This window comes from Ictidomys tridecemlineatus, chromosome 8 (genome assembly GCF_052094955.1).
Source record: "Ictidomys tridecemlineatus isolate mIctTri1 chromosome 8, mIctTri1.hap1, whole genome shotgun sequence".
In the NCBI taxonomy this organism is placed as follows: domain Eukaryota; kingdom Metazoa; phylum Chordata; class Mammalia; order Rodentia; family Sciuridae; genus Ictidomys; species Ictidomys tridecemlineatus.
In genome coordinates, this window is record NC_135484.1 from 31,852,891 (window position 1) to 31,880,489 (window position 27,599).

Below are 27,599 nucleotides of genomic sequence, written 5' to 3' on the forward strand. Positions count from 1 at the left end.
GCTGGCTTTCAGAATATACAAAAATTTAATTAGTAGCTGGAAAATACGCTTACTTTTCTCTAAAATTCTTGAACTGGAACAAGAAGGGTAGTTAAACCGGATACAACCAATTACTTTCTTAGCAAGAACTGTTAACAGCTAGAGTTCATCACATGTCTGCTCTAAAATACTATGATTATCTCTACAAAAACAGAGTCCTGATTATTTATTTACCCTTCTGGATAGCTGTACAACTTTGTCTCTAAAAGTCTTTTAAAATAATGTTTGAGATTTATTCATCTAATACATTCCATTTAATAAGATTTAATGAGCATTTTTAATAGCCAGGGATACTTCATAACCGCTCCTGCCCTGAAGAAACTAAGTGTTTAGGCTGATTTTACCCTTTGTTTTGATTTACATTTACCTGTTAATTAAGTTGAATTGCTTGGCTTATATCTTTTGTCCATATATTGACTAAGATGATTTTTACTCTCATGTCTATTCACAGATAGTATTATCTTTTCTGGATTCTAATTACTATTCTGGATCTTTATCACTTGTTTTTTATATGCAATGCAAATATACTGTCCCATCCATGACTGTCATTGTCACACATTAATGTTAATATGGTCCAATTAATTTCCTCTGAAATTTTATTGTTATTGTTGTATTCTAAGAAATCATTCTCTATCCTAAGGTCATAAAGATATGCACAAAGGAAAATATGGATTTGTTGTTCATATTTCGGTCCACTAGAAACTTAATTTTGTGTATAGTGTGAGGTAAGTATCTAAGATTTTCTTCCTCATGGGTGGTTAAGCATCTTGGCACCATATAGTGAAAGGAAGTTTGCCAGAGAGTGAGGAGGAAAGAGGATTTAAATAAATGGATTCTCAACCTTGGTCTGGAGAGACCTGTGATGTAACACATCTGCTCAGGTAAGTTGAGCCTAACTCATCAGAGTGCTTCAGCCTTCAGGGAAAGATCATGTCCTCTTCACACTCTGCTCTTTGTTCCTTCCACGGCACACAGCAGATAATAAAGTACTTGTTAAATAGTAAAAAATAAATAAATAAATAAAAATAACAAGCCCTTTTTGACCTGGCTACGGTAACTTCTACGAGCACCCACTGTTACTAGAGGACAGTGTCTCTGTACTTCCTGTTGCTTCAGTTTCTACTGCTTTACCAATTGGCAAACTGGCCTATAAAAACTCTCTAATCAAAACACAATGTAGTTCTCTTTTGCACCAAACAGCACCTATCAAAGGCTTTATGTAATACCTGGAACATTCTCTTTATAAGCTACAGGCAAGTGAATACCTTTTGTGATTGCTACAAAACAAAATTCAATGCTTACAATGGTAAAGAATTGCCAAGTTTTCCCAGCCTGCATGGATCAATGGACTCAGGAACTTACTGGCTTGGGAACTGTGTATGAACTCCACATAGGTATCTTCATAGCTTTTGCAAATCCAGTGATGTATTCTCTGTGGTAAAGGAGACAGTGACTCTTGTTCTTCTGCATTACCCTGGGCCTCCCAAATGGCAAATTTACTTTCATTGATGCTATTACTAAAATGAAAATAATGTAAAATAAAAATATTTGTGAAAACAGCAAGTGCTTCTATGCATATAATTACCCTCTGGTGGCTTATTTATCGGGTATTCTAATAAATATTTTATATATTTAACCTTTTACAACTCATAACCACTCTGTGAGGTAGGTGTTACTATCCCATTTCACAGATCACAAAACTAAGGCTTAGGTAAGTAACTTGGTTAAGCAAAGGGCTAAGAAAAGATGTGAAGCTCTCTTTCGCTCCTTATGTTTTATATCTCACAAGATGTAACCAAAGAAGATGAAATCTTAAAACCCAAAGTTTACAACAAAGATGATGTACTTTAATAATTTCATAGGAAAGATATTGGAATTTTTTTAAAAAGAAAGTCTTCTATGGTCTGAATGTTTATGTCCTTCCAAAATTCATGTTGAAATCCTAATCCCAAAGGTGGTGATATTTGAAGGTGGGACCTCTGGGAAGTCCTTTAAGTCATCAGGTGAAGTCCTTATCAAAGGGAATTAGTACCCTTATAAAGATGAGACTCCAGAGAGATTCTTGCCCTTTCAGCCACATAAGGTTAGAATACAAAGGCAATCTGAATCTGTTGGCAATTTAATCTTGGACTGCTCAGCCTCCAGAACTATGAGAATAAATTTCTGTTGTTTATAAGTCACCTGCTTAAGGTGTTGTTATAGCACCCTGAGAAGATGCAGACTGTATCTTAATGTCTATTTATTTGTTTCTATTATATTTGATTCAAACTGACTGCAGATTGGAAATATTGAGAAAACATTTCCTGAGCATATAAAGATTTTTTTCCTTGTCATTTCCTCCTAAACAAAACAGTATAATAACTATTTACATACCATATATATTGTATTAGGTCTTACAAGTAGTCCAAAGATGATTTAGAGTTTATGGGGAAATATGCATAGTTCGTTGAAAATACTATGCCATTTATATAAGGGACTTGAACAGCTGCAGGTTTTGCTTATCTGCAGGGAGTTTTGGAACAAATCCCCTGCAGATAACAAGAGATGGCTGCCATCCCCATTTTATAAATGATGAGCCTGAGGTTTAGAGAGTTTAACACAAGAATACTTAGAAGATAACAGGAAATAGAGGCATTGCTATAGGCCAGGCACTTATAAATCATTTCCATGTATTAGCTGTTTTTATCTTTTCAACTACATAAAGGGGGTATGATTTTGGTAGATGAGGAGTTAGAGGTACAGCAAAGGTAAATGATTTGCCCCAGGTTCCACAGCCAGGAACCAAGGACATGTGGTTTGTTCACACCTTAGAAAAGGAAGAGGGGGCCTCAGACAAAGCGCAGTTATTTCAAGGAATTTTTCACAATCTTGGAACAACTGCAACTCTCCTGGTGTTTAGCACCCTTTGTTATTAGACCTGTGGGGTTTTCCCCCTGATTTTTTGGCAATAAAATCTTTAAAAGCCTCTGTGAGCTTATTTTGGAAAATCCCCAAAGAGCAATGTTGTGTTTTATTAGTTCTAAATATCAAACACTTAACATAGACTTTACTGACTTACTTTCTTCTTCAGTCAGATTTAGCCTTAGATTCATTTGTTCCAGATTGAGAGCCTATAAGATAACAGGGAAGGGAAGAAGGTAAAAGTAATAACATGGGTCAAAGAATGATCAATATTTCTTCTACAGTAATTACCTGAAATGCTTTACTACTGAAACTTTACTTTCTTTACTAGTGAACAAAGACAACAGACTAACATGGGTTTAAATTCCAATTCTGCCACTACTTAGAAATAGCATGCTACTGCTCCCCCATTCTGTGTGTCCATGTGTAGGAGTTGGCAAAGATATAATTGACAATGGGACAAAGTATTCTGATGGCAGCTGGAATCAACAACAAAGTCAGGATGATAGTCAGTACTTCTCGAGTTTGAAATGCTTACAAAACTCTTGAGAGTTTGTTAAAGTACATATCATGATTTCATAAACCTGAGTTATGGCCTGAGATTCTGCATCTCTAAGCAACCCATAGGTGATGCAGATGCTGGTCTTGGATCCTACCTTTTTGAGTACGGAGAGACATTTTTCACAGAGAGGAAATTTCTGTTTGCAGTCAGACAGACTAACTTTAGTGAGATTTGACAAAGATATAATTGAAAATGGGACAAAGAGGCAGCTGGAATCAACAATGGAATCTGGATGACAGCCAGTGCTTCTCAAGTTTGAGGTGCATACAAATCTCTTCAGGGTTTGTTAAAGTGAATATCATGATTTCATAAACCTTATGGTTATGGCCTGAGGTTCTGCATCTCTAGGCAAACACCAGGTCAAGCAGATGCTGGTCTTAGATCCATACCTGGTATACAAAGAGACATTCTTTATAGAACAGAACTCCAAGTTTGCAGTCAGATAGACTAATTTTCTGTGACTTTGGACAATTTGCCTAACTTCTCTGAGCCCTCTTTTCCCCTAAAATGGGGAATAAAATACCCAAAGCCCACTTTATATTATCATCATCATCATAATTTAATGGCCATTCTATTGAGGTTATCTGGAGTAGTGGAAACCTGGAACTGAGGTTCTTAGGGATATCAGGTAGGAAACCAACACTCCTACTCTTATCTTTGCTATGAAGTTATAATTTTATAATTACTGAGAAGTTTTACTGTTTGTCTCTTAATGGTTTTTTTTTTTTTTTTGGTTGGGTATTTCTTTATGTATGGGTGTAATGATATCTTGAAGATTAGAGAATGTAAAGTCTTCACCAGCCCTTGACCATAAGGAGCAATTCTTACCTGAGGCAGCCAGTATTTATTTAGCTCTACAATCACATTTTGAAGTTGGCATCAAATATATGTTGACATTCATTTTACCTTGACAGCTCCTGGGTTCCAGTTTTGTTCAGAAATCCCAACCCACCCAGGTGATCTGATTCTCTAAAGTGGTGCTGGTCTTTGTATTTTGAGCACCATTATGTATATGTGCCACATTTTATTTTATCCATACATCCACTCATCTAGGTTGGTTCCACAGTTTAGCTATTATGAATTGTGCTGCTATAAACATTGATGTGGCTGTCTCCCTGTAGTATGCTGTTTTTAAATCCTTTGGGTATAGTCCGAGAAGAGGGATAGTTGGGTCAAATGGTGGTTCCATTCCCAGTTTTCCAAGGAATCTCCAAACTGCTTTCCAGATTGGCTGCACCAATTTGCAGTCCCACTAGCAATGTATGAGTGTGCCTTTTTCCCCACATCCTTGCCAACACTTATTGTTGTTTGTCTTCATAATAGCTGTCATTCTGACTGGAGTGAGATGAAATCTTAGAGTAGTTTTGATTTGTATTTCTCTAATTGCCGGCAATGATGAACATTTTTTCATGTATTTCTTGATTGATTGTATATCCTCTTCTGAGAATTGTCTATTCAGGTCCTTGGCCCATTTATTGATTGGGCTATTATTATTATTATTGGTGTTTAGCTTTTTGAGTTCTGTATATATCCTAGAGCTTAGTGCTCTATCTGATGTGTTGCTCCCAAGAAGTAGGCTCCTTCCCCTTATAGGGCACTTGGAACTTCACCTTTTTGAGAATCTCCTAGAATCTGAAGTCTTACTTCTGTATTCAGCCCAAGCCCTGTTCTATTAACAGCATCTTTCCAGTGTATACTGTCTATCAATAAGTGTCTAAGTGGTGCCTGATAGAGACTCTCCACTGCTACCCAAAGAAATACTTCACAGAACCTACCCTTGTGAGTGTGTCTAATGCCAGGTTACAATTCCTGCACCCTTCCAGTTCGTTCTATTCTAAAAGGCCAAACATGACCATCTGATTCTCCAACTTTAAGAATCGTTATGAGCAAATCAAAAAGAGATCCTAGATTATTTTGAATGGTTGTGGCAATTAGTTCATAGAGGGATTAACAATTTCTTTCCAAATACAGCTTTCTAATTTTCAAAGTATATTCACATACTTAATCTTATAATGCATACATTAGAATTTCTAATTTTCAGATAAGGTTTTGAGAAACCACATGTGTACTTAATGATCCAAGCCATAACAGAACCCTGGTTATAGACCAGCTTGCCCCTTTACATTTACAATCTTATGGATGCATGAAGTTGTTACTTACATCTTGTGTCTTAGGACATGAACAGTTTAAAAATCCCGTGGGCAACAGAGTTGTAACTTCACAAACTGACAATGGTGACACTTCCTCTGCATGTGATGGTTCATAAAAAGGCACCTTCAGAAGATGGTTTAGACTACCATGGGTACCGTTGTTTGGTGCTGGTTGAATGTGTAGGAGATCTGTTTTAAACAAATAAGTTCAAAACAGTTTTAAATTGGAAGGCAATGACTCCTGTGTGGGAGATGGGAAACAACATCTACTGTTTCATTCATTTAATAACTTCTGCTGTAACCCAGCCATGTATTGCATGTGCCATTCAGTTTACTGAATTTCATCTCCCAGAGCTCCAGCATCTAGTCTTTCCACATTGGCTCAATCCCCATAGATGAACCATAGGAACTTCCATGAACTTTTTCTGTCCCTCAGGAGAAAAGCTGCATTGCTAAAAGGATCACTTTGTTCCTTAAGCATACCATGGTTTTTTAGAATAAAATGCTATCCTCTTAAGTAAAAACAAGTTTAAAGAAGTTAAATAATTTATAATCTTACGTACGTTTACTTAGCTATATGAAAATTCTCTAAGAATGGATACTTTTAAAAAATTTAACTAGTGAATTTTGCTTAATATTTAGAGAACTTCTATTTTTCTCAACAACAGGACATAAACATATTTTATAAACATAGCCTTTTATGTGGCTCTTGCTGACTACTACATAAGGGAGATCTCTCCTCAAATTCAAGTTCTACTAACCATTTCCACAAAGGGCCAACAACCCTGGCCGCAAACCCAGCAGCTATGGAAACAAGAATTTAGTTGTTAAGACTACAAAACACTATTTTAAAATGGGTAATTTTGGGTCTCTAAGTCACCCTCAATTATGACAGGACAGTAAGATTAAGAGAAATAATTGTGCGTATGCTTATATCCATCTAACAGTGAAACAGCAGCTTTCTCCTTGCCTTACCAGGCAAGTGATTTGGGAGTACAATAGACTAAGGCAATCATGTAGATTGAAAGTAGATTAGGTTTCCTAAGACTCCTATTCTTTTTAGTTCTTCAACCTGAGTATAATAACAGGTGTCTAGCCAAATAGGACTTTCTTACCATCTTTCTATGCCGGGAGACTTCTCCTTAGAATTACAAGAAAGTATTTGTGTTTTAGGTATGTTTATCTTTCTTTGAAAAGTTGGAAGTGTTATTTTATTTTTCTGACTTTTATTAAATTATCATATAGCAACTAACTGATAGAAAAGCATGGTTTCCTAAGATCTAAGGTTTAACATTACTAAGAAAACAAAAATGAATTTACTCTTAAGGCTGAATAATTCTGGATAATAAATAAAATTTTCCCCCATCTTTTCTACTTCCTGTCTTAATGCACAACATCTAGCCTTAGAATTCAGTTTGTCCCCAGTTTCAAACTACTCTATATTAAAAAAACTATCCACCTTTTGCTGGTGAATTTATTTATATACTTACCACACAGTAGATTATACACTTCAATATTTTCAAATGGTTCAACTTCAGTCTGTTCTTTAAAACTGGGTCCATGTGCCAAAAAGAGAGCCTAGGTGGTAACAGTTATATAATTACTAGATAAAATCTAAATTCATTAATAATTTTAGGGAAAGACATCATTTTTCCTCTGTAACAACTCTCCTATTTACATCTTAGGCTTCTATAAGGATTTCTTTCCAGATTTGAAAATGATTTTTAAACCACTGCCACCTGTGATGTTGTATCGATTCTAATCCAATGCTGTGTTTACCTGTCTCTCCTTGCTTCCCTAACACCTCTCAAGTCAACAACTAGGAGGACACAAGCAACAGTGGACAACTGATATCAGCACAATTCCATAGAATCTAGACATTACATATTAGAAATTTATTGTATAATACCATATGATGTTTTTATATTCTTTTCATATCATTGCTCAAATACATGACAAGAAATGTTGACATTTAAAGCTCTAAATTTTTGCATACCTTCCTAACTCACTCACTTCTCAAATACCTCATCCCTTTACTTTTGTGATGAAAAGAACTAAGTATTCTGATTTATATTTAATAATTACTAAAATTATATTATTCATAACAAATCTAATTCTAGTTGTTTATAATCTTACACAATTATCAAATATGGATAAACAATTCTTTTTGGTTAACGAGGAATACATAATTTTTCTAAGATGATCAGCAAAGAATTGGAGGCATGTTTTTCTTGTAGTCATGAATTTCATTATCATATAGTAACCTAATTAATAGAAAAGCTCTGTTTCCAGAGATTTTTCAGGTATTTACAAAGTGATATAACTCACCATGGCAACATTGAGAGACAGTATGTTCCATAAAGAGCCTAACATTTTTCTCCCATTTGGAAAGGAGTGTGTGCATATGTGTGCATGTTTGTGTGTGTGTGACAAATAGAACTAGATAAGACAATCAGAATGCAATAATTATAAAGCTTTGACTATGGAGGAATTTCAGCTACATTTTACACATAGATCACATAGATTCCTCTGTAGACTTTCTTCCTTGAACTTTCAGGGCTCCACATACACCACTTCTGATTTTCTTTCTTCCTTGCTGATGCCTCTACTTCTAGGTCTTTGCTCATAATTTTTTTCTCTCCAATTTCTTCAAACAGAAGTGTTCCACTTTCAATACTTGGTCTTCCTATCTATACTCAATCCCTGAATATTTTACCTAGTCTTACATTTTTAATAATCTCTGTGCCTAAGACTAAATTTTTTTCCATCTCTGAGATAGATTCCTTAACTGCATATTCAATATCCCTATTTGCATGTTTAACAAATATATCAAACTCAGCAAGTCAAACTGTCCTCTTGTTTCTTCCTTCCAAATCAGCAGCAGCCACAGTCCAGCATCCTTTCAATAGCCAAAGGCCCTCTTGTCTCCAAAACTAACCTAGGGCCTCTACACTGGCAGTGTCCTCTGCTTAGGACATTGTTCTCTGAATACTTAAATGCTACTTCCTTCACCACCTTGGAGTCTTTGCTCAAATACCACCTCAGTGATTCTAACCCTTTCTACCCTTTTTAAAGTTGCATCCTGTCCCCAGGGCACCCCAACATACTCCACTTTCTCATCCAGCTTCACTTTTTCTGTATTCCATGGCACTTCACCTAACATATCAAATCATATATTCCTTTGTTTTGCCTTTTGTCGGCATCCCCTCTTTGAATAAGGCTTCTTGAGGGGCCCTTATCTGCTCTATTCAGGATGTATTCAAGAGTTTTGGAGATTGCTTATCACAAAGATCAATTAGCATTTGTTTAATACAGGAGTACATTACCTGCATACTCTTAAACTCATTGTTATAACCATGGTTGCCTCCTCCACAGTATGAACTTCCTTTTCTCCTGTGAAGAAATATTATTATCATATACTGGTCAAAGTATTGATATGAGCCCTAATTGTAAAATGAGTTTTAATGGATTAATATAGCTTCTGTTTTTATATAAGTAATTTTTTTCCTGTCAACAATAGGATGTCAACATGTTTATTTTCATGCTTGAATTCATAACCATAGAGTAATAAGTAGAACGGTAGGACAAAAGAATGGAGAATTCTAGGTTCTAAAAATAGAATTCAAACTCCTGCACTCTTAGACATTGACAAAGCAATAATTAAAAAGGACAGAAGAAAAAGAATTTATCTTCAAGCTCATCTGCACTTTTGTATGTCAATGACTATGTGATTAAGAAGAGTTTGATTAGTGTCATTTTAAGCATTTAAGTGCTTTAGGAATAAATCTTTGGCACTTGGAAGGAAAATTAATTTCTATTTTACAGTGGAGGTGTCCAGTGGAATCATATAAAAACATGAATAAAGAATACTCAGGGCAAATTAATTATAACAATTGGTAAGGAGTAACTAGTATATTCTGTAAATTAAGAGTTTATTTTTAACTTTTGGGATTTTCTTCCCTAGGCCATTGCTCTGTTACTTGAATAATTTCTCAAATTCAATTAATTTATCTTTTGCCATGGTTAATCATTGAATTGAACAGTGTCAGCAATTTTTTGCACAGTTGGTTTTCATACTTAGAAAAAAAAGTACTGCTACATGAATCTAGATTTTCTTAAAGTTACAATATTGTACAGGTTCAAATTTGGTCTTTGAAGGAATAAGACTCCATTTTCCAAAGGCTGGCCTTAAAAGGTTTCTTTCATTTGCTTCCTCACACTTCACCTCCCAGGGAAATACACATACACACACACACACACACACACACACACACACACACACACACACAACTTCTGTTCATATTTGCACTGAAGGCACAAGTGAGCACAGGACAATAGTCTAGTGTCTTTAAAAAAAATCAACATCTATCAAAATGACTCTCCCTCAGTTTAAGTACAAAATAAAGCAAATCACAAAAATTAAATATAAATCATGGCTCTAACCAGTCTATGCTCAACTCTACCCAATAGTAGGAAGAAAAAAGAAATAAATATAAATTGTAATACGGAAAGCAGTAGGAATCCTATTTATAAGGTGTTTCAATTCAGTTACGGGAAGAACATCAGCTCAACACCTTATCTTAGTGAATTCCAACAAAATTGTTCCTATAGGGTAGAACTTGTGCTAAAAATATATTTTCAGTCTTCTTGCACAGACATTTGGTTTCCCAGTGTTACTGGAATTATTTGATTGCAGATAACTAAGTTTTAAATTCTGTGTGAGAAACTAGAGTGTTCATTATGAAAGATGGAAAAGGTTGTTGTTGTTTTTTTAAACCAAGTCTTTGTAATAAAATTTTCTAAAATTTGTCCCATGTTTATCTTTCTATTTTCAGAAAAATCTAGTATTTTTAAAAATATTTCCATTTCCTACACCTAGTTCAATGAGAAAAGATAGTAAATATTGCAAAATTTTGTTGTGAACCACTTGTAACAGTGGTTCTGTCACCTTCTGAATGCAGCCCTCACTGCTCTAAGGCTTATTAAAAAAAAAAAAAATGTTTTTTATTCTTTCTTCTCCTGTCTCCCCCTCCCTAATAAGATAAGGGAGACAGTGTTATCTTTTCTTTCCCTAGTTAATTGTCCTTGAACACACCCAGTACTGGAAGCAGATGCCTGCTGAGAATCTGGGAAGTGAATATCTCCCAAATTAACAAGTGAATCCTAACACGCCATTAGGATACACTGGGGCCCCCTACCAGAGCACACCTGAAATGTAACCCTTGAAGTTCCTTTAAAAGTCCCTTCTCTCCTGATCTAGAGTCACAGCCTTTGGGACGGGAGTCCCCTGTGTTTCTTCTTTGCTGGCAAAGCAATAAAACTTTTTTTTTTCCTTGTTCTCAAAATCATGTTCTCATCATTAAATTGGCATTGATTGGCATTAGGGATAGGGATAGAGCTTTTGGTTACACTCTCTTATTTCCATAACTGTTTCTCATTCTGCATCTGTGGACTCCTAACCTCTTTAATAGACCCCTAACAGTAAATATTTGAGAATGTATCCCCATATGTATTATATATCATATACCCAAACTATTAACAATTTTAACGTTTAATAAGTTTAATTTTATTCACATACATTAATTTGTTAATTTATTTTATTCACATTTTAGATGTTCACATTTAGATGTTGTCCTGAGCCCCCGTACAGCCACCAACAATACAAAGGTTCAAGAAACTCAGATCGAAAGGAGAGAGGCCAGTGCCATCTAGTGAACCCAATGTGGAACTGCATACTTGCTGGCTGACTAGGCTCTGCCAAATTCCCAGCTCCTTATCCTGCACTTACTTGTTGGAGCCCAACTCTCTGTCATCTTTCAGCGCCTCTTTGTCAAAAATATCTTTTAGCCACTGTATTTCCACTGCCATTTTAATCCCCTGGAATTAGGTTGCATACATATAAGTGAGGGGAGAAAATTCCACATGATCCTGATTCTGTTTGCATTCACTTAAGCACATGGAAACAACAAATACAGGAATAAAATTCAGAAAAGAATCACTCATTTAGCTATAAGAAATATATGTGTTTGTTTCCTGGGTCATTAATAGTCTTCTCCATTGCAGTTATACTCCAAGGGGGCAGAAATCCTGTCTGTATTCCAAATGCCTGAAGCAAGACCTGCATTATGGCAAGCATTTGATAAATTTTGTTTGATCCATGAAGTCACTGGTTATTTGAGTTGGAGTGATTCATACTGGTCTTTATTTTCTCAAGAACATTTATATTTTGCAAATGCTCAGTGATCAGCATGAATTATAATTAAAAATAAGAAATAAATGTTACAATTGGTTAACTTGGCTTTACAACCATAAAAAGGTTCTTTCATAACAAACACAATGATGACAAAGATCTTAAAGAGCCTTCTAATCATTCAGTCGCTCAAAGGATAGCACATTTGGGGTTAGGAATGTGCTGTTTCTGATATCCCTGTAACACTGGCTGGTACACTCTCAGGTTTTTTCATCATTCTCATCTATGTGGTAAAGATTAGAATGCTGAGATCAGTCATCAAACAATAATAACTTCAAGTGGAGAAGTGCTAAGCAGAATGAAAGGTCAAGGAAATGCCAAAACTCAAGAACATTTACAAGATCATAATAGTGGGGTAAGATTAAGTAAATTTATAATGAAAAATAAATAAATAAATAAAGTAAATAGACACAAACCTCATAGCCAGCCACTGTGGATCCATCATAAGATGAACTTTGTCAATTCTAATATTGTTGGCATAGTGTAGTCGTTTGGGCAAATCAGGAGTCAAATAGGGTTTAAAATGCTGATCGGGTTTTTGGCACTGAAAAAAGGGTAAATATTTATCCAATGAAAAAATATGCAAAATAAGTAAAAAATTTTCTAATGAGGCACTTTTTAAAAGTAGGGAGATTTAAGTTCAAGCTAATAAAATAGAAAAAGTAAATCTAAGGGGCTGGGGATGTGGCTCAAGCGGGAGTGCACTCGCCTGGCATACACAGGGCGGTAGGTTCGATCCTCAGCACAACATAAAAATAAAATAAAGATGTTGTGTCCACCGAAAACTGAAAAATAAATATTAAAAAATTCTCTCTCTCTTAAAAAAAGTAAATCTTAAATCAACATAATCAAACTCACTAAATAAATTTTAATTGTTGCAACAATAATTAGGTTGAAATTTAAAATTTGATTTAAATTAGGAGCAGATATTTGATGTTTTATGGTTTTATTCCTGGGTATTTATATTAAGCCACCATAAATCCCCCCTCTTGTTTTGACAGAAAACAGATATGTCTCAATTTTAAGTGGCAATTACATTTTTAAACTATATATAAATAATATATGAGATATTGGTAGATATGAAAACACAACTTAAAAATCAGCTTAGTTTCACTAATAATCCCTTCCCAGCATAGCTTTTAAATAAACATTTGCTTGGTTTTCAAATCAATTCAACAGCTTTTGAAACCAAGTATAGTATTCCTATTTGTGAAACAAATTTATGGATTCATCTCAAATTAGAGTAAAATTTTATAAAATGTTATTTCTCTAATAATTGCTACTGTAACTTTATGGCATATTTAAAAAGTATAAAATGCAAATTACTTGGTACCTATTAATGAAAAGAAAAATGAAGAAGTAGGAAACAATTATGAAGAAACTTTCTCTCATGACCTCCTTGAGAAACAAGAGAAAAAATGTTAAACATAAAAAGTAAGACCATGAGGAAATGAAATTTCTTCTATTTCCTCATTTTCTCATATATTTTAAACCATAATATCTCATCTATATTATTAGCAAGTCTGTGTCACCAATAATCTCACATTCAACTTATAGAAGAAAAATGAGAAGCTATGAAACACAACTTCATAAAACAAAATTTAAGAGAAATACAGAAAATGGGAGTGTATGGAGATTACAGAATGAAAAAAGAAAAATAAAAGTATTTATTGTACCTCTATCAAACTTTTTTTCTTATCTATTTTGGTATCTTTTTCAGGCTTCTTATTTTCTATTTTTCAACTGTCATTACTTCCTTCTTAAGACAACATTTTTGTGATTTCCAGGCAGGTTCATGATGGCAGCTGCGGAGTATGCAGCTTCCTCACAAATGTAAAGGGATAATATGTGCTCCAGAGGACAACAGACAATAATTAGTCACACTCCCTTTCCTGGTGTATAGCTAGAATAGACCCACAGAAACTTGGGGGGCACAATGCCAACTTCTGAAGAAGTATAGAGTTATTATTTACATTTGAGAACTTGGAATGAAGACACCAGAGTTGAGATAAAATTTGGTCACTTTAAGAACAAAGTCGGAGCTGATGTCTCTCATGTAGCCAGATGGTTGTGGAACTTAAATAGTTGCCAGTTCATGTCTAGTTATCTTTATCCAATAAAAGGTCAATGTAGACCCATAGAATGGCACTACCACATGAGACATCAAATAGTAGCTCATTTCCTTGGGGGCTCTGTAGATCCAGACTCAGCTTATAACTGTGAAGCTATGTAAGGGAATTTCCAAAATCTGTGGTGCTTGATCTCCTTGCACCACTAGGATTATTAGAGATTTGACCTTCTTTACCAACACAACTTCATCTATATCTAGATCACAAAGTGAGGTAACAAAAATAAAACAGTATGTGGATTGAGAGAGTCCACATGTTGAAAATCTTGAAGTACCCCTCTACTCAGCATAAATAAACTTGTAATCCTACGTGGTAGGTAAATGAGTAGGGAAAATTCCAGATAGCTTAAAAATTCCACTTGTCAAAGTGGCATGCACTAATTCTGGAGAAACCTGGTAGATTTTTTGTTGGTTGGTGGGAGGTGGGGTTGGCTGAGGAGATTAAATTCAGCATGTTCTACTCTTCACCAGTAGGGAACAAGATTGTCTATCACGTTTACTTAAGATCAAAGGATTAGTGTAAGAGGAAAAAAAAAGAGTGATTAACACTCTATAGGATTTCTGCTCCAGTCACTCCTGCTTGGACCTTGCAGTGAGTCCCAAATTACATTAACAATTCTTTACCCCATGTTTTATCTTTAGGCACTTACACCCCATCCTCACCATTTTTAATATAACTGCTGTGTATTTATACTTAAATAAATTTAATCTCATGCCAAGCAATAATAAATTCATAAATTCTACATCATAGATATATATTTGTGAATATATTTTAAGTATAGAACTGTTAAAAACTACCATACAAAGGGCCTGGATGTCTAGCTCAGTGTTACAGCACATGAAGCCCTTAGTTCAACTTCCCACACCATGAAAAAACAAACAAAATTTCCGTGAGTCTAAGACCCACTATTTTAGATATTCAGTTGCACAAAAACTGAGAGCTCACTAGCATACCCTTTTTAAAAAATTTAATTTTTTAATTTATTCTAATTAGTTATACATGACAGCAGAAGGTATTTTGACACATTGTACACAAATGAAGCACAACTTCTCCTTCCTCTGGCTGTTACATGGTGCAGAGTCACACCAATAGTGTAATCATACATGTATATAGGGTAATAATGTCTGTCTCATCCTATGCTTTTTCCCATCCCCATAGCCTCATCCCTCCCCTCACTTCGCTCTGCACAATCCAAAGTTCTGTCATTCTTCCCTAACACTCCCACCACACACACATACTATGGATCAGCATCTGCTTATCAGAGAAAACAATCAGCCTGGGCTGGGGTTGTGGCTCAGCGGTAGAGCCTTGTATGCTTGAGGCCCTGGGTTCGATCCTCATAAAAATAAATAAATAAAGTAAAGGTACTGTGTACAACTAAAAACTAAATATCAAAAAAGAAAGAAAGAAAAAAAGAAAGAAAGAAAGAAAGAAAGAAAGAAAGCCTTTTTGAAAAGGACATCATCCCTTTCTTTCAATGAAAATTAGGAGTCAGGGTCCATGTTTCCCCAAACTAATTTCCTATATTGGTGTCAACTAGAAAATAAAAACTAAGATGAATATGCATGTTAATGAAGAATAAAAAATAAACTACAAGTAGCTTAGTGTCAGAAATACATGATATAAATTTCTCAGAACCCAGACTAAGGTCATCACCATTAACTTAGATATATTAAGGAGACTATATACTTACACTGAGTTTCGTAACAATTTCTTCAGAATTAACTGTTTCAAAAGAAAAGAATTACATTACAATTGATACTGGACAACAACAAAAATTGTAAAGAACTAAGTGACTCTGACACATATTTATTGATAACTATGATATGGCAAAATTAAATAAAAGATGATTTCAAATGAAGAATTATTTTAGCACTTAAGAATAGAGTAGGATATATTTTAACTCAGCAATATTAGATATTACCATAGACTCTACAGATTGACTCTACTTAATCATGGGAATCTCTCATTGGCTTCTATGTGATCTTCCCAAAAAGGAAAGGACTTTATGAGAAAGTTCCCACATGCTCTCAGAACCTTGGTTATGGTTACTCACTTTCAGTTTTACCCTTTTTTCCCCTTTCATAGGAGTATCTTCATACTTACAAGTAAAAAAGTCCTCGGGTACATTTCTAGTCCTGATGCGAGGAGCAGGCCCTTCATACATATAGAAGTTTATTTGAGGAAAATAATCAGTCATATATTCCACTTTGTCACAAGCAGTCTGATCCATTCCTAAATTCAAAAAATAAAGAAAGAAAAGAAAATCCACTGAGTGTATAGCCGACAATTACATGTCTTTATAATATCTGATTTGTTTGTTAAGACAAATGATACATTTTTAAATCAAAATAGCAATGTGTACTTTTATTAAATAATGCATTAGGAATGTAGGAATTTACAAGTCTTTTTTTCAAAGGTATTAATTAAATTTAAATCAGCAGCATGTGCTCCAAAAGAATTTGGCAGTCAAATCTTTTTTTTTTTTTAAGGAGCATATTCATGTATTATTATTATTAGTATCATTAATTGTTTTTATTGACAGAGTGTTCAGACTGCAAGTAAACTTCTATTTTTAACAAAATGGATCCCCTGATTTTATTTATTTATTTATTTATTTATTTATTTATTTAAAGAGAGAGTGAGAGAGGAGGGAGAGAGAGAGAGAATTTTTAATATTTATTTTTTAGTTCTCGGCGGACACAACATCTTTGTTGGTATGTGGTGCTGAGGATCGAACCCGGGCCGCACACATGCCAGGCGAGTGTGCTACCGCTTGAGCCACATCCCCAGCCCCTGGATCCCCTGATTTTAAAACAATAAAGTATTAGGGGATCGTTCTGGAAATTTAAAAAACATAGTACTGTGTTTTAGAGTTCTGCAAACCAATCCCACACCCCACCCTGTTCTTTTCACTGTGTTGTAGTTTCTCTTTGAATTTCTTTCTCAAGAAAAGAGCTGACCACCTTAGCTAGAAAAGGGTCCCATCTGCTTCATGAACTTATGAACACCACCAGTATAGTAGAGTACCAGGGATTGCATAGTACTTAAATATTAAATATAAATATCAAATATTTGTGGAATGAATGAGTACTTTACAACCATGCGAATGCATTCTATGTGCAGGACAGAGAGTAGCTGCTATTTTACTTCCTTTAAAGATCAGGTTTACCAAACTCAAGAATTAACCTCGAGCAGAGAAATGTGAGGGGACAGGACTTTACAGACAAAATTCTAAGTTAAACATACAAATTAAAGAAGAAAGAGTGGCAGAACTTGCCAATATAATAAATTGCAGCCAACCTACATGGAATTACTAGCTGAAAAAAGTTGCAAAAAGTTCTTTTCAGATTGAATAACAACCCAACCACATCCCTATTAAGTACTTTCAACTCCATTTTACAGAAAAAAAAAGTGGAAAGATTTTGAGTAATGTTAAATAAATAAATTAGAAATTTTAATTGAGTCCTCTTTTCTTCATAATCTACCAGAAAATTCATTCTTTTCTTCTTCAAGAGCTTCTAGGTGTAGAAATGCAGATTTTAAATTATCATTATTATTTTTGTACGATCCCTAAAATGACAAACTATAATCAATGTTGAAATATGATTTAAAAAAGAAGCATACCATGGTCAGCCAAAATGATTATGTTCACACAATTGTGTAAATTCCGCTGTTTTAGGCCCTCCATCAACAATCCAAAGGTACTATCCACTAACTGTAAGGCTTTAAGTAACTAAAAACAAACAAACAAACAAACAAAAAACAGAATTAAGATAGTCTTCGTGAATTGTTTTAATTACCCAAATAATTATTTAATCAAGTAAAAATTAAATGCATTCTTTTTCTCTAAAATAGTGGGTTTTTGAAATAGAACCTCAGAGGCCAGCACCCATGCTGCCACATTTACCAAATACCAATTCCATAAATATCTATAAACAAAGGATTGAGCTGTATTTCCCATAAAGGAAAATGCTATACAAGCCAATAAATACATGAAGTAATGTTGAATGTCAAATAAACACTTTCAACTGTCAATGTTTTCATAAGAATTGCTAATAGTAGAAAGGGGGATCCCAGATGCGTCTAAGATAAGCAAAGGGCTATATTCATTTTGGAAGATCATGTGACAATGGGTAAAGAGAGTTGAAAATGAGCATACTCTGGAATTTAATAATTCTACTTTTGGGCATTTGTCCTAGTAAAAACTTAGGGTACACATGGAGATTATATGCAGAGATAGTCATCACATTGTTGATTTGTAATTTGAATTCTGGGGAAAATAAATTATGGCAATGCTTTAGAACACATACTCTATAGCCCTTACAAAACATTTTTAAAAGAACAAAAACATAGGAAAATACTCACAATAGTGAAAAACAAACTGTATACACACCCATACATATTATATAATCCTGATTTTGTCCTTTAATATATTTAGTATTTCTTAGTAAACACACATGCACAGAAAACTAAAAGAAAATATATCACTTGAAGTTCATTATATTTTATTGTTTATATTCTTTGTCTTATTAGATTTTTCTACACACACACACACACACACACACTACATTGCACTGACCTAAAATTTTAAGTAAATTTTGCTGATATAAACTTTTCAGTAATTTTTTCAGTAAATGAGAAAGTGTAACAGCATTGGATTGGGGAACATGTTTAATTTCTCATAATACTATAATAACAATAATTGTCCATTTTTCCTCTACTCCTCCTTCTCTCCCTCCCACTCCCCCCTGCTTCTCCCCCTCCCTTCTACTTCTTCCTATTCCTTCTTATTCTTTTTTTAGAATAAATTTTACAAGCCAGACAGATACTTTGTATTAGGAAGGAAGGAAAAAAAATTCTCTGATAAATAGCAAAGGCATGCAGCCAGAATACATATGCCTGAATTCCAATTGAGGACAATTCTTAAATGAGTTTCCATGCGATAGGGAAATGCCATCATACTCACGGGATTTTTTTGCAGCTTTGCACTATGTCCAAGACATTAAATGCTTTGGTGGAGTTCATGACAGAAAATGACTTATTTTTTGCTGAAAGCAGTATTTAAGGACTATATTTGTATGGAGAATCATAGCAGAATGTTCTAACTAATGAAGAAACTAATATTAGAGTTTCTTCCAATGATAAATAGGGGCCCAGGAGGACGATGAATGTGCCCAAGGCAATAATATTGTCTAATTATAAGGAACTTATGAATGCAACCATGTATGAGTAGACAGCTGGATATACCACAGAGAACTTGCAAGTGACTTAGCTAGAGTTGGGCCACATTAGCATGCCGAATTGGCTCATGCAGTATCTAACCCTGATACTTTCATTTTATGAAATAAAAGAGTGACACTGAAGTCTTCAGTGTTTATTAAAAGATCAAGATGTGGTTAATTAGTCAGTTGTCCTTTCTAGAATTTAAATTGTTTTGTAGTTAAAAAAGCAGAGATCTTTTTAGACTTTCATTTATTTTGGAACTGCTCATGTATTTATCAGATATATTTATGTACAGTAGAAATGAGAGGATACTTAAAAAAAATTTGTTGGGTAGGGTTAGATGTTTTCCATTTGTTTTAAAAATAAAAACTTACTTTGCCACTGACGGGCCCCTCGTCATGTCCCGCAGAATCAGGCTCTTCCACATATATGGTATAAAAATTGGGTCTACGGGTAAAAATTGAAACAGACATTAAAAATTTGGAATAAACCTGCAGCAAAATCTGGGGTTTTGTAGATCTTGAAAATGCTGGCCACTCTTTTTCTCTCTGGCCTTCTCCTTATTCAGGCCCATATTGGCACTTGGCCCCAACTGGAATTTGTTTCCTAACAGGAAGTAAATAAGACCTGCCAGGATATAAGCATTGGTCTGCCTCAGCTGTGAAAATCTGTCTTGTTCTTACAGTTAGGACGTCTCTGGGTATGCCCAAGCCCTTTATACTTCCTGGTTTCTGACTTTTTGCTGGCTTTCTCTTCTACTACACCAAGCCCTTTTTTGGATGTCTGGTTTCTGGTGTGCTGTTTACTTCCAATTCCCTTTCAGAAGACTCTGACTCCAGCCTGTTATCAGGCTGTTCAAGCACCTGATTCCTGGGGTCTGTCCTCAGAGGTGAGTGTCAGATCCAGTTTCAGCTCTGCCCCACATCTTCCCACATCTTTCCACATCTCCCACATCTTCCTTTGTGATATTTGCCTCTTTTCTCTTGCACTGCTCTATTTCTGCATTAATAGTCATTGTCAACCATGTCTTCAAGAGCACCAGACCTCAGAAATAACTCTTGAAAAATGCCCATTAAAAGGCAATAGCAAGTATTTTCAAAAATGGTCAGTAAGGATAAAGAAAGAATTCCATTTCTGGCCCAAATGTATCCCATTATGCCAGTACTTCTCTGATACTAGGTATTACCTTTCAGCTTTGGGTAGGTCCAGCCATTTTAATAAAGTAGAGACTCTCTCTCCATATGAGATCGTACTGAAAAAAAAGAATAAATATAATTTTAAAAAATTAATAGAATCAAGAATAATTCCGTTCTATTCCTCCTCAGAATGATAGGTTAATATCTTCAGATATCTATTTTGTGATCCTATATGATCAAAATATTGAAAGGTATTCAGTATACCCAAAGGGTCACTAGTTTCAATATTTATATATAATACACTTACAGCACTGTATAGTAAATGTACAATGCTTTGTTTCTTCCTTGTCCTTCTCTCCTTCATTTTTTCCCAACTAAACACTCAGTTTATTAATTTTTATTCAGTTATATATTTATACATATTGAGCATCTATTGCCAGACACTATTTGTTCATTTGAAACAAAATTTATCAGTTGAGTAGACCAAAGATTATATTACCACAGAGGAAGACAAGAAACAAACAATATAGTTAATATGCAAATTCCATAATACATTTTGGGGTAAAAAATGCTTTAGAAAAAAGAAAAACTACAGCAGAGTAAGGGATCCTGAGAAACTGGGCTGAGAGTGATTTAGAATTCTAAATCTGGGTGTGTTTGAAGTAAGACAATATTGAGAATTTTTTAGAACCATTGAAAAAAAGTGAGAGCGTAGGCATGTGAATCCAGGAAAGAAGTCATCTCAGGCAGGGGGAAGAGCTGGTGCAAAGGCCTTACAGTGGAAGTAAGCTTGGTGTGCTGAGATCCACTGAGGAAGTCTGAGTGAGCATTGGGGGCAGTAGTCAGACAGCTGGTCTGAGGATGGTGGTTGTCATCTCACAGAGAGTCTTAAAGGCTTTTACTCTGACTGATCCAGGGAGCCACTGAAATTTTTCATGCAAAGGAGGACCATAATTAACTTTTTGGCTGGTTAAATAAGAATAAATTACAATGGGGAAGAAGTAGAGAAATATATAAAGAGGCAATTGTAGAATATAGCTCAAACCAGAATGGTAATACTGGAGATTCTGAGACTATATTCATCTTTGTTATAGTTTAGATTAGGTATTCTCCAAAAGCTCATGTGTGAGACAATGCAAGAAAGTTTAGAGATAACATGATTGGGTTATAAAAGGTTTAGCCTAGTCAGTGTATTAATGCCCTGATAGTATTAACTTGGAGGTAACTGTAGACAGGTAGAGTATGATTGAAGGAGGTGGATCACTGGAGGCATGCCTTTGGGTTTTTTATTTGTCCTTGTTGAGTGAAGCTGGCCCTCTCTGCTTCATGGTAGCCAAGGGCCATGCTCCCAGCTGCTTTCCTTCCATCACCTTGAGCCCTAAGGAATAAAGTCAGCTATCTATACATGAAGCCCCCAAATAAATTTTTCCTCCTCCAATTGTTCTTGTCAGGTCTTTTGATCACAGCTGTGAAAAAAACAACTTAAACAATTGTGAATTACAACCCAAAGCATTTCTGACAGAATGATAGATGAGAGAGAAGAACTAATGACTCCAAGGTATTTGACCCAAACAACCAGAAAAATAGAATTCCCATCAAGATTAAGACAAAAAGGGGCTGGGGTGGACGAGCTCAGTGTAGAACATGTGATGTGCTTAGCATACACACGGACCTGGGTTCAATCCCTAGCCATTAACAACAACAACAACGAAAAGACACACACACAAAAAAAATCCTAATCATTCCTGCTTAGATGGGCCCTTATCTGAAAGTGCTTTAATACCCGTTGTAATCCTTATATATTGTAGGAAAGGAGCCATTAATAGCCACATCTGATCCTGGCCAGTAGTAGGCAGCAGCTTTTAAACCTTGGTACATTGCTGTCAGCCATATCTATAAAAAGAGAAAACCGAGAATAAGTGAACATCAATAGGATAATTAGTTGGCACTGAAATGGTACAATTTATTGGAAACAACAATTTCAGCTGCAAAACTTATAATAATTAAAACTTGTCTTTGCAGAGGCTAAAATATATAAATATTAAAGTATCTGTCTCAAAAATTAAAACATGTGGTAAAACAGTAGGAACAAGTTCTTTTTTTTTTTCCAAACTGATGAAATTATAAGATTCTTCTTTCCCTTTAAAACAATTGGAAAATATTATGAGGAAAAAATCAGATAATTTTTCTAAGTAATTTCTAGATGGATATATTTATAATAGAAAACTCAAGTTTTAACATAAGAGTGAACAATAACAAATGTTGAAATTTTTCAAATAATAATAATAAATAGTGGTGAAACACCTTCAGAACCCAGCCCTTAGAGTCAAGATGGATAATTTAAAACTAAAAATGGAACAAGATTGATCCATTATCACATAGGTATAATGGGGGGTACTCTGGATGCCATGAATAGAATGCTACATACTGGTTGCCCCTTCCACCAGGCGGGGTTATTTTTCTCCTTTGAAGAAAGTGAAAAATTCTTGTTGAGATATACATCGTACATATTATTGTCAATGATACCATGTGATTCTGGATACAAGCCCTAAAATGTAATTAAAAGAGTGACAAAAAATTATTATTAAAGTCAAATGCATATTTAAGTTAAAAACTGTAAGATCTATAACTCATATCTAGGAAGGATGTCAAGTACCTTTCAATATAAAATACCTGGATCTGAACTCAAATACGAGGTTAGCTAGCCAGATATAGACAGTTTTTTTGCTTCTAGTTCTGCCATGGTATACAGTAGCAAACAAAGGACATTAGGTAGATGTTTTGCATTGATGGTGTTAGTAACTATTCATCAACAAAGTTTCCCATAATATAATAATAATTATCCACTGTTTATATTAGCAACAGTCATAAGAAATTTACTAGATAGCAGCTTTCAATTACCAAATATTACCAAATATTTGACTAAATGAGATTAAAGCTGGTTATCAGTGTTTTAGAAAGAGTCTGCCCAGTTTCTGTCTATCCTCTTTTCCATTCATCCATTCCTCTATCAATCCAATCATTCATTCAAATTATATATAGTCATTAAATTACTCTACACATTTTCATTGAATACCTATTATATCTCCTATAATCATAACTACTTTTAGACAGATTCTAGGGTTATCCATTCAGAACATCACTATTTATATGACATAGATATCATATAAATTAATAGCTTGTATATAATCTTTTATTCATATATATATATGTGTGTATTATATGTATTATGTATTTATATTTATGTGTGTATGCGTATATTGTCAATTCTTATTATTCAAGGTAGTTATATTCTCTAACGTTGTGATGAACACTGAATTACCAAATACTGAACCATTGCTTCCAAGAGAAAACATAAGGTTAAATTTCTGAAGACTTCTGGCATGACATTTTTGTGTATTGATCATCATATTACCTTCTGTGTTTCTGAAAAATGATACCTATTTAATATATATTTTTAGCTCACTGTACCCATGCCTGAATGAAGTTTACCTAACGCATGATTTTATCTGTAAGGCATGTCAAGGCCTACTTGCTATAGGAACAATAGGTGGCACTTCAGCACTATGATTGGGGGCCATTTTAAATGACAAAATCACCAATAAGAAGCACAAACATGAGAAACATGACTGTTGACATCATGAGAACTAAAACAAGAGGACAGGCATGCTGCTTTGTATGCCTCAGCTGGGAACATGTGCATCAGGCAACTCACATGGCTCCTGGGCATATTCACAAATGACCAAAAATGCACTACATTGTGGATCAGGGGTTACAAATAAATTTTAGAAAGCAGATGAATTTGCAAACACAAAATCTGCAAACAATGAGGCTATATACATCCAAACATACAATCATTTAAAATTTTAATCAGTCATAGTTATCATTCCATAGTAATAAAAAAAATTATGCAAAATAATAAAGACACAAATATCCTTTGGTAATAAAGGCTGAAGCAGAGGACTCATAAGATGTGTTCTAAATCTATAAATGTTAATTTTTCTTTGAGTTCATTTGAATCATTTCAGTTACATCTTTTCATGTATTAAGGAAAATTTACTCCTTTTAGTTGTTTTATCTAAAGAGATGTTGTTTATCTAAAGAATCAGTATGAGTTCATTCATGAAACATAAGTCTTTATTAAGTTAGACATCATAAAAAGACTAATGAAAACAACATTTCCACATCACAGTGGTGATGAAGTTTACCTAACCCATGATCTTCTCCGTAAGGCATGTTGAGTCCTACTTGCTATAGGAACATCAGATGACACTTCAGTACTATGACTGGGGCACATTTTAAACAGGAAAATAACTGATAAGAAGCACATATAACCTACCATTCTCAGTAGATCTTCAGTTAAATAAAGGGCAATAAAAAGGCCAGAGGAGAAAGGTATTTCACAAGGTTATTCTGGCCTCACACAAAGGTGAATAAACCAAATGTAAGGACATTCACTCGTAGTTAATGTCTCACAGCACACTACAGCCTCCTGTTGAACCATGCCTCCCCAGCTGAATTAGCCATAAACTATCACTGCATGTACTTGTGAAGTATGTGGCCTGGAATTGGACAGTTCTTGCCCAATCACATTGTCTGACATGGTTGGTTTCCTATTTGTGGCAAAGATAGGAAAAGTGGTTTCCCACTGGGCAAAGCACTTACCGTGACAATGGTATAATGATTTGGGAATGTTTTGGTGGGATATACAGCTCTCATGTATTTTGAATGAATTCCACATGTTTCTGCAACAAAGTACAGTGAGAAATTAGAAAGTTGTCTCTTCCTTAGAAATATCTTGAATAATTAAAACTGTGAACATGATCTGGGCACAGTGGCACATGCCTGTCATCACAGCTACTCAGGGAAGCTGAGGCAGGAAAATCACTAATTTGTGGATAGTGTGGTCAACTTAGTGAGACCTATGTCAAAATAAAACAAAAAGCGCCAGGGATGTAGCTCAGTTGTAGAGTGCTTGCCTAGCATGCACAAGGTCAGGGGTTCAATCCCCAGCACCATTAAACAAACAAAAATAGCCTGAACATGAAGGTTTTCCCAGTAAACTAAACCATTAAACAAACAAAAAATAGCCTGAACATGAAGGTTTTCCCAGTAAACTAAAGAGTGGATCGAATAGGGAAATAGGTTGAAATCCTGACCTCTACACTTCTTCCATTCCAAAGAATGTCAGTTTTTAGGGAAGGAATGAGGTAAACCAAGGCCAATAAAATTTTTCTGTGAAGAGCCAGATAATACATATGGTTTCTGTTGGAAAAGCTCATCTCTGCCATGAAGCCACCAAAGCACTCATAGGCAATACACAAACTAAATGAGCATGACTACGTTCTAATAAAATTTTATTGGTGGAAATTGGAAACTTATTTTCATATAATTTTTATATTACAAGATATTCTTTTATTTTAAAAAAATTTAAAATGCAGAACAACTCTTAGCATATGACAGGCAATATGAAATCAAGCAGAGCAAGCAGGATTTGGCCTGTTTGGATTGCTGATCCCTGAGCTAAAGGTAATCTAAATTATACACTTAATTTGCTTTTTCTTTCTGACTCTGGTCATTACAGTAAGAATCTCTACATATCATGGTTTCTCAGCTGATAATTCCTATATGTAAAGTCTCCAACATAATAAAAATCAACACAACTGTCTAGGTAACTAAAGAGGGATTTGACATGTACAATTATATAAGCCCATGTCACATAGTAATGTTTGCAAAATGAGCTAACTTTACTGCTTATTATTTTCAATTCAGTTCCCATTTGATCTGTAAAGTTTCCTGTACTCTGTTGTTCACAAAATATGGCATTAATTTTGCTTTCATTGTTCTGTTATTTTCAATCTGTGCAGTAACCTTGTTTAAGGAGGTCAGAGCTACTGGAGCACACTGCTATTTCCTTTGCAGCAATAAAGCCCAAGAAATTTTCCATACCCAAATCCCACTGCCTCTAATTCTAAAGGAAAGCTTCCCAGTTATAGACTCTATTTAGGTTTTAAAAAAAGTAAAATTGTTGGGCAAAAAGTAACAAACTTGCAGCAGGAAACAATGAATGTTTTCCCCAACAGGCATGTGGTTGGTCTCCTTCCCAGCCTCTGTTCAGTATTTCCAATACAATCCAGGAATTTCTTCCTTCAGAATCTAGTCCCTATAAAGTTCACTACATAGGACCATTTGATAGGAAACAGGGAGACGGAGAAAAGAGAGTTCAAAAAGTTTACATTTTTAATAGTCACGCCAGATGATTCTGATATACCCGAGTTTGAAAGTGGCTCTGAAACTTGATTTATAAGGCATGATTTAAAATTAAAACAAACTTTATTTTTCTCTTTTCATCAACAACATCAATAAATAATTCATGTCTCCAGTTAGGAGAAGACACATTTAATATTGTTGAAAAGTCGTATGATAAGAAAATATAAAGGGAGCTAATCCTCTTGCATAATTGAAGAATTTAAGTGGCTGAAAAAGTTATAGAATGAACCAAGATACAAAGTCAGTTTTTTTTTATTTCCTTGGGTAGCAAACTCAAATTCTTTAATGCCCTAGGGTACAAAATAACACATAAACTAAGCCATAGTGTATAAAGTAAAATGTAAACTAAGCTGTAAGTACAGCGTACACATGACACTGTTCTGGTTATAATGTTCTAAACAGGACACATCTTCTGACTACCTATAGACCCAGGTTACTATTTTGCATTTGAATCAGGCTACTGCACAACAGTCCATAAGAAACATGGTCTTCCAAAACTGTTTCTTCCAAAACTTAATAATCAAATTTATGATCAAATAGAATACTATTGGAAAGATGTGAAATAAACCAATGAGTAGTTGTTTCTGAAGAAGAAAAAAGAAGATGATCAGGAAAAAAGGTATTTGTTTTCACTATATATACTTTAATATTGCTTTGAAATGTATACCATATACACAATTTACTTCTAGAAAACCATTTGTGTGTGTGTGTGTGTGTGTACATGCATACATATGAGGAGTACTGGGGATTAAACACTAGCCCTTGTTTGGCGAGCTCTGCTTTTGAGTTGTATCCCCTACTCTTTTTATTCAATTTTGACAGAGTATCTCACTAAGTTGTCCAGGCTGACCTTGAACTTGTGATACTCCTGCCTCAGCCTCCCAAGTAACTGGAATAACAAATATGCATCATCATATCCAGTTACAAAATCGTTTT

At 34.7% G+C, this 27,599-nt stretch overlaps 1 protein-coding gene across 3 annotated transcripts in view; it reads right to left on the minus strand.

Annotated features, from left to right (window-relative positions):
• The window catches only part of Enpp3 (ectonucleotide pyrophosphatase/phosphodiesterase 3), an 87,823-nt gene that overhangs the window by 17,003 nt on the left and 43,221 nt on the right, over positions 1–27,599 (minus strand). For all 3 annotated transcript variants that reach the window (XM_078019120.1, XM_078019121.1, XM_078019122.1), the window contains 14 exons: positions 25,059–25,138; positions 22,822–22,941; positions 22,177–22,286; positions 20,444–20,509; positions 19,632–19,704; positions 17,659–17,767; positions 16,138–16,266; positions 15,725–15,756; positions 12,319–12,446; positions 8,979–9,045; positions 7,143–7,230; positions 5,663–5,841; positions 3,098–3,149; positions 1,402–1,556 (listed from right to left, as the gene is read on the minus strand). In XM_078019120.1, the coding sequence (XP_077875246.1) occupies positions 1,402–1,556; positions 3,098–3,149; positions 5,663–5,841; positions 7,143–7,230; positions 8,979–9,045; positions 12,319–12,446; positions 15,725–15,756; positions 16,138–16,266; positions 17,659–17,767; positions 19,632–19,704; positions 20,444–20,509; positions 22,177–22,286; positions 22,822–22,941; positions 25,059–25,138 (1,388 nt within the window). The remainder of the gene's footprint in view (positions 1–1,401; positions 1,557–3,097; positions 3,150–5,662; positions 5,842–7,142; positions 7,231–8,978; positions 9,046–12,318; positions 12,447–15,724; positions 15,757–16,137; positions 16,267–17,658; positions 17,768–19,631; positions 19,705–20,443; positions 20,510–22,176; positions 22,287–22,821; positions 22,942–25,058; positions 25,139–27,599) is intronic.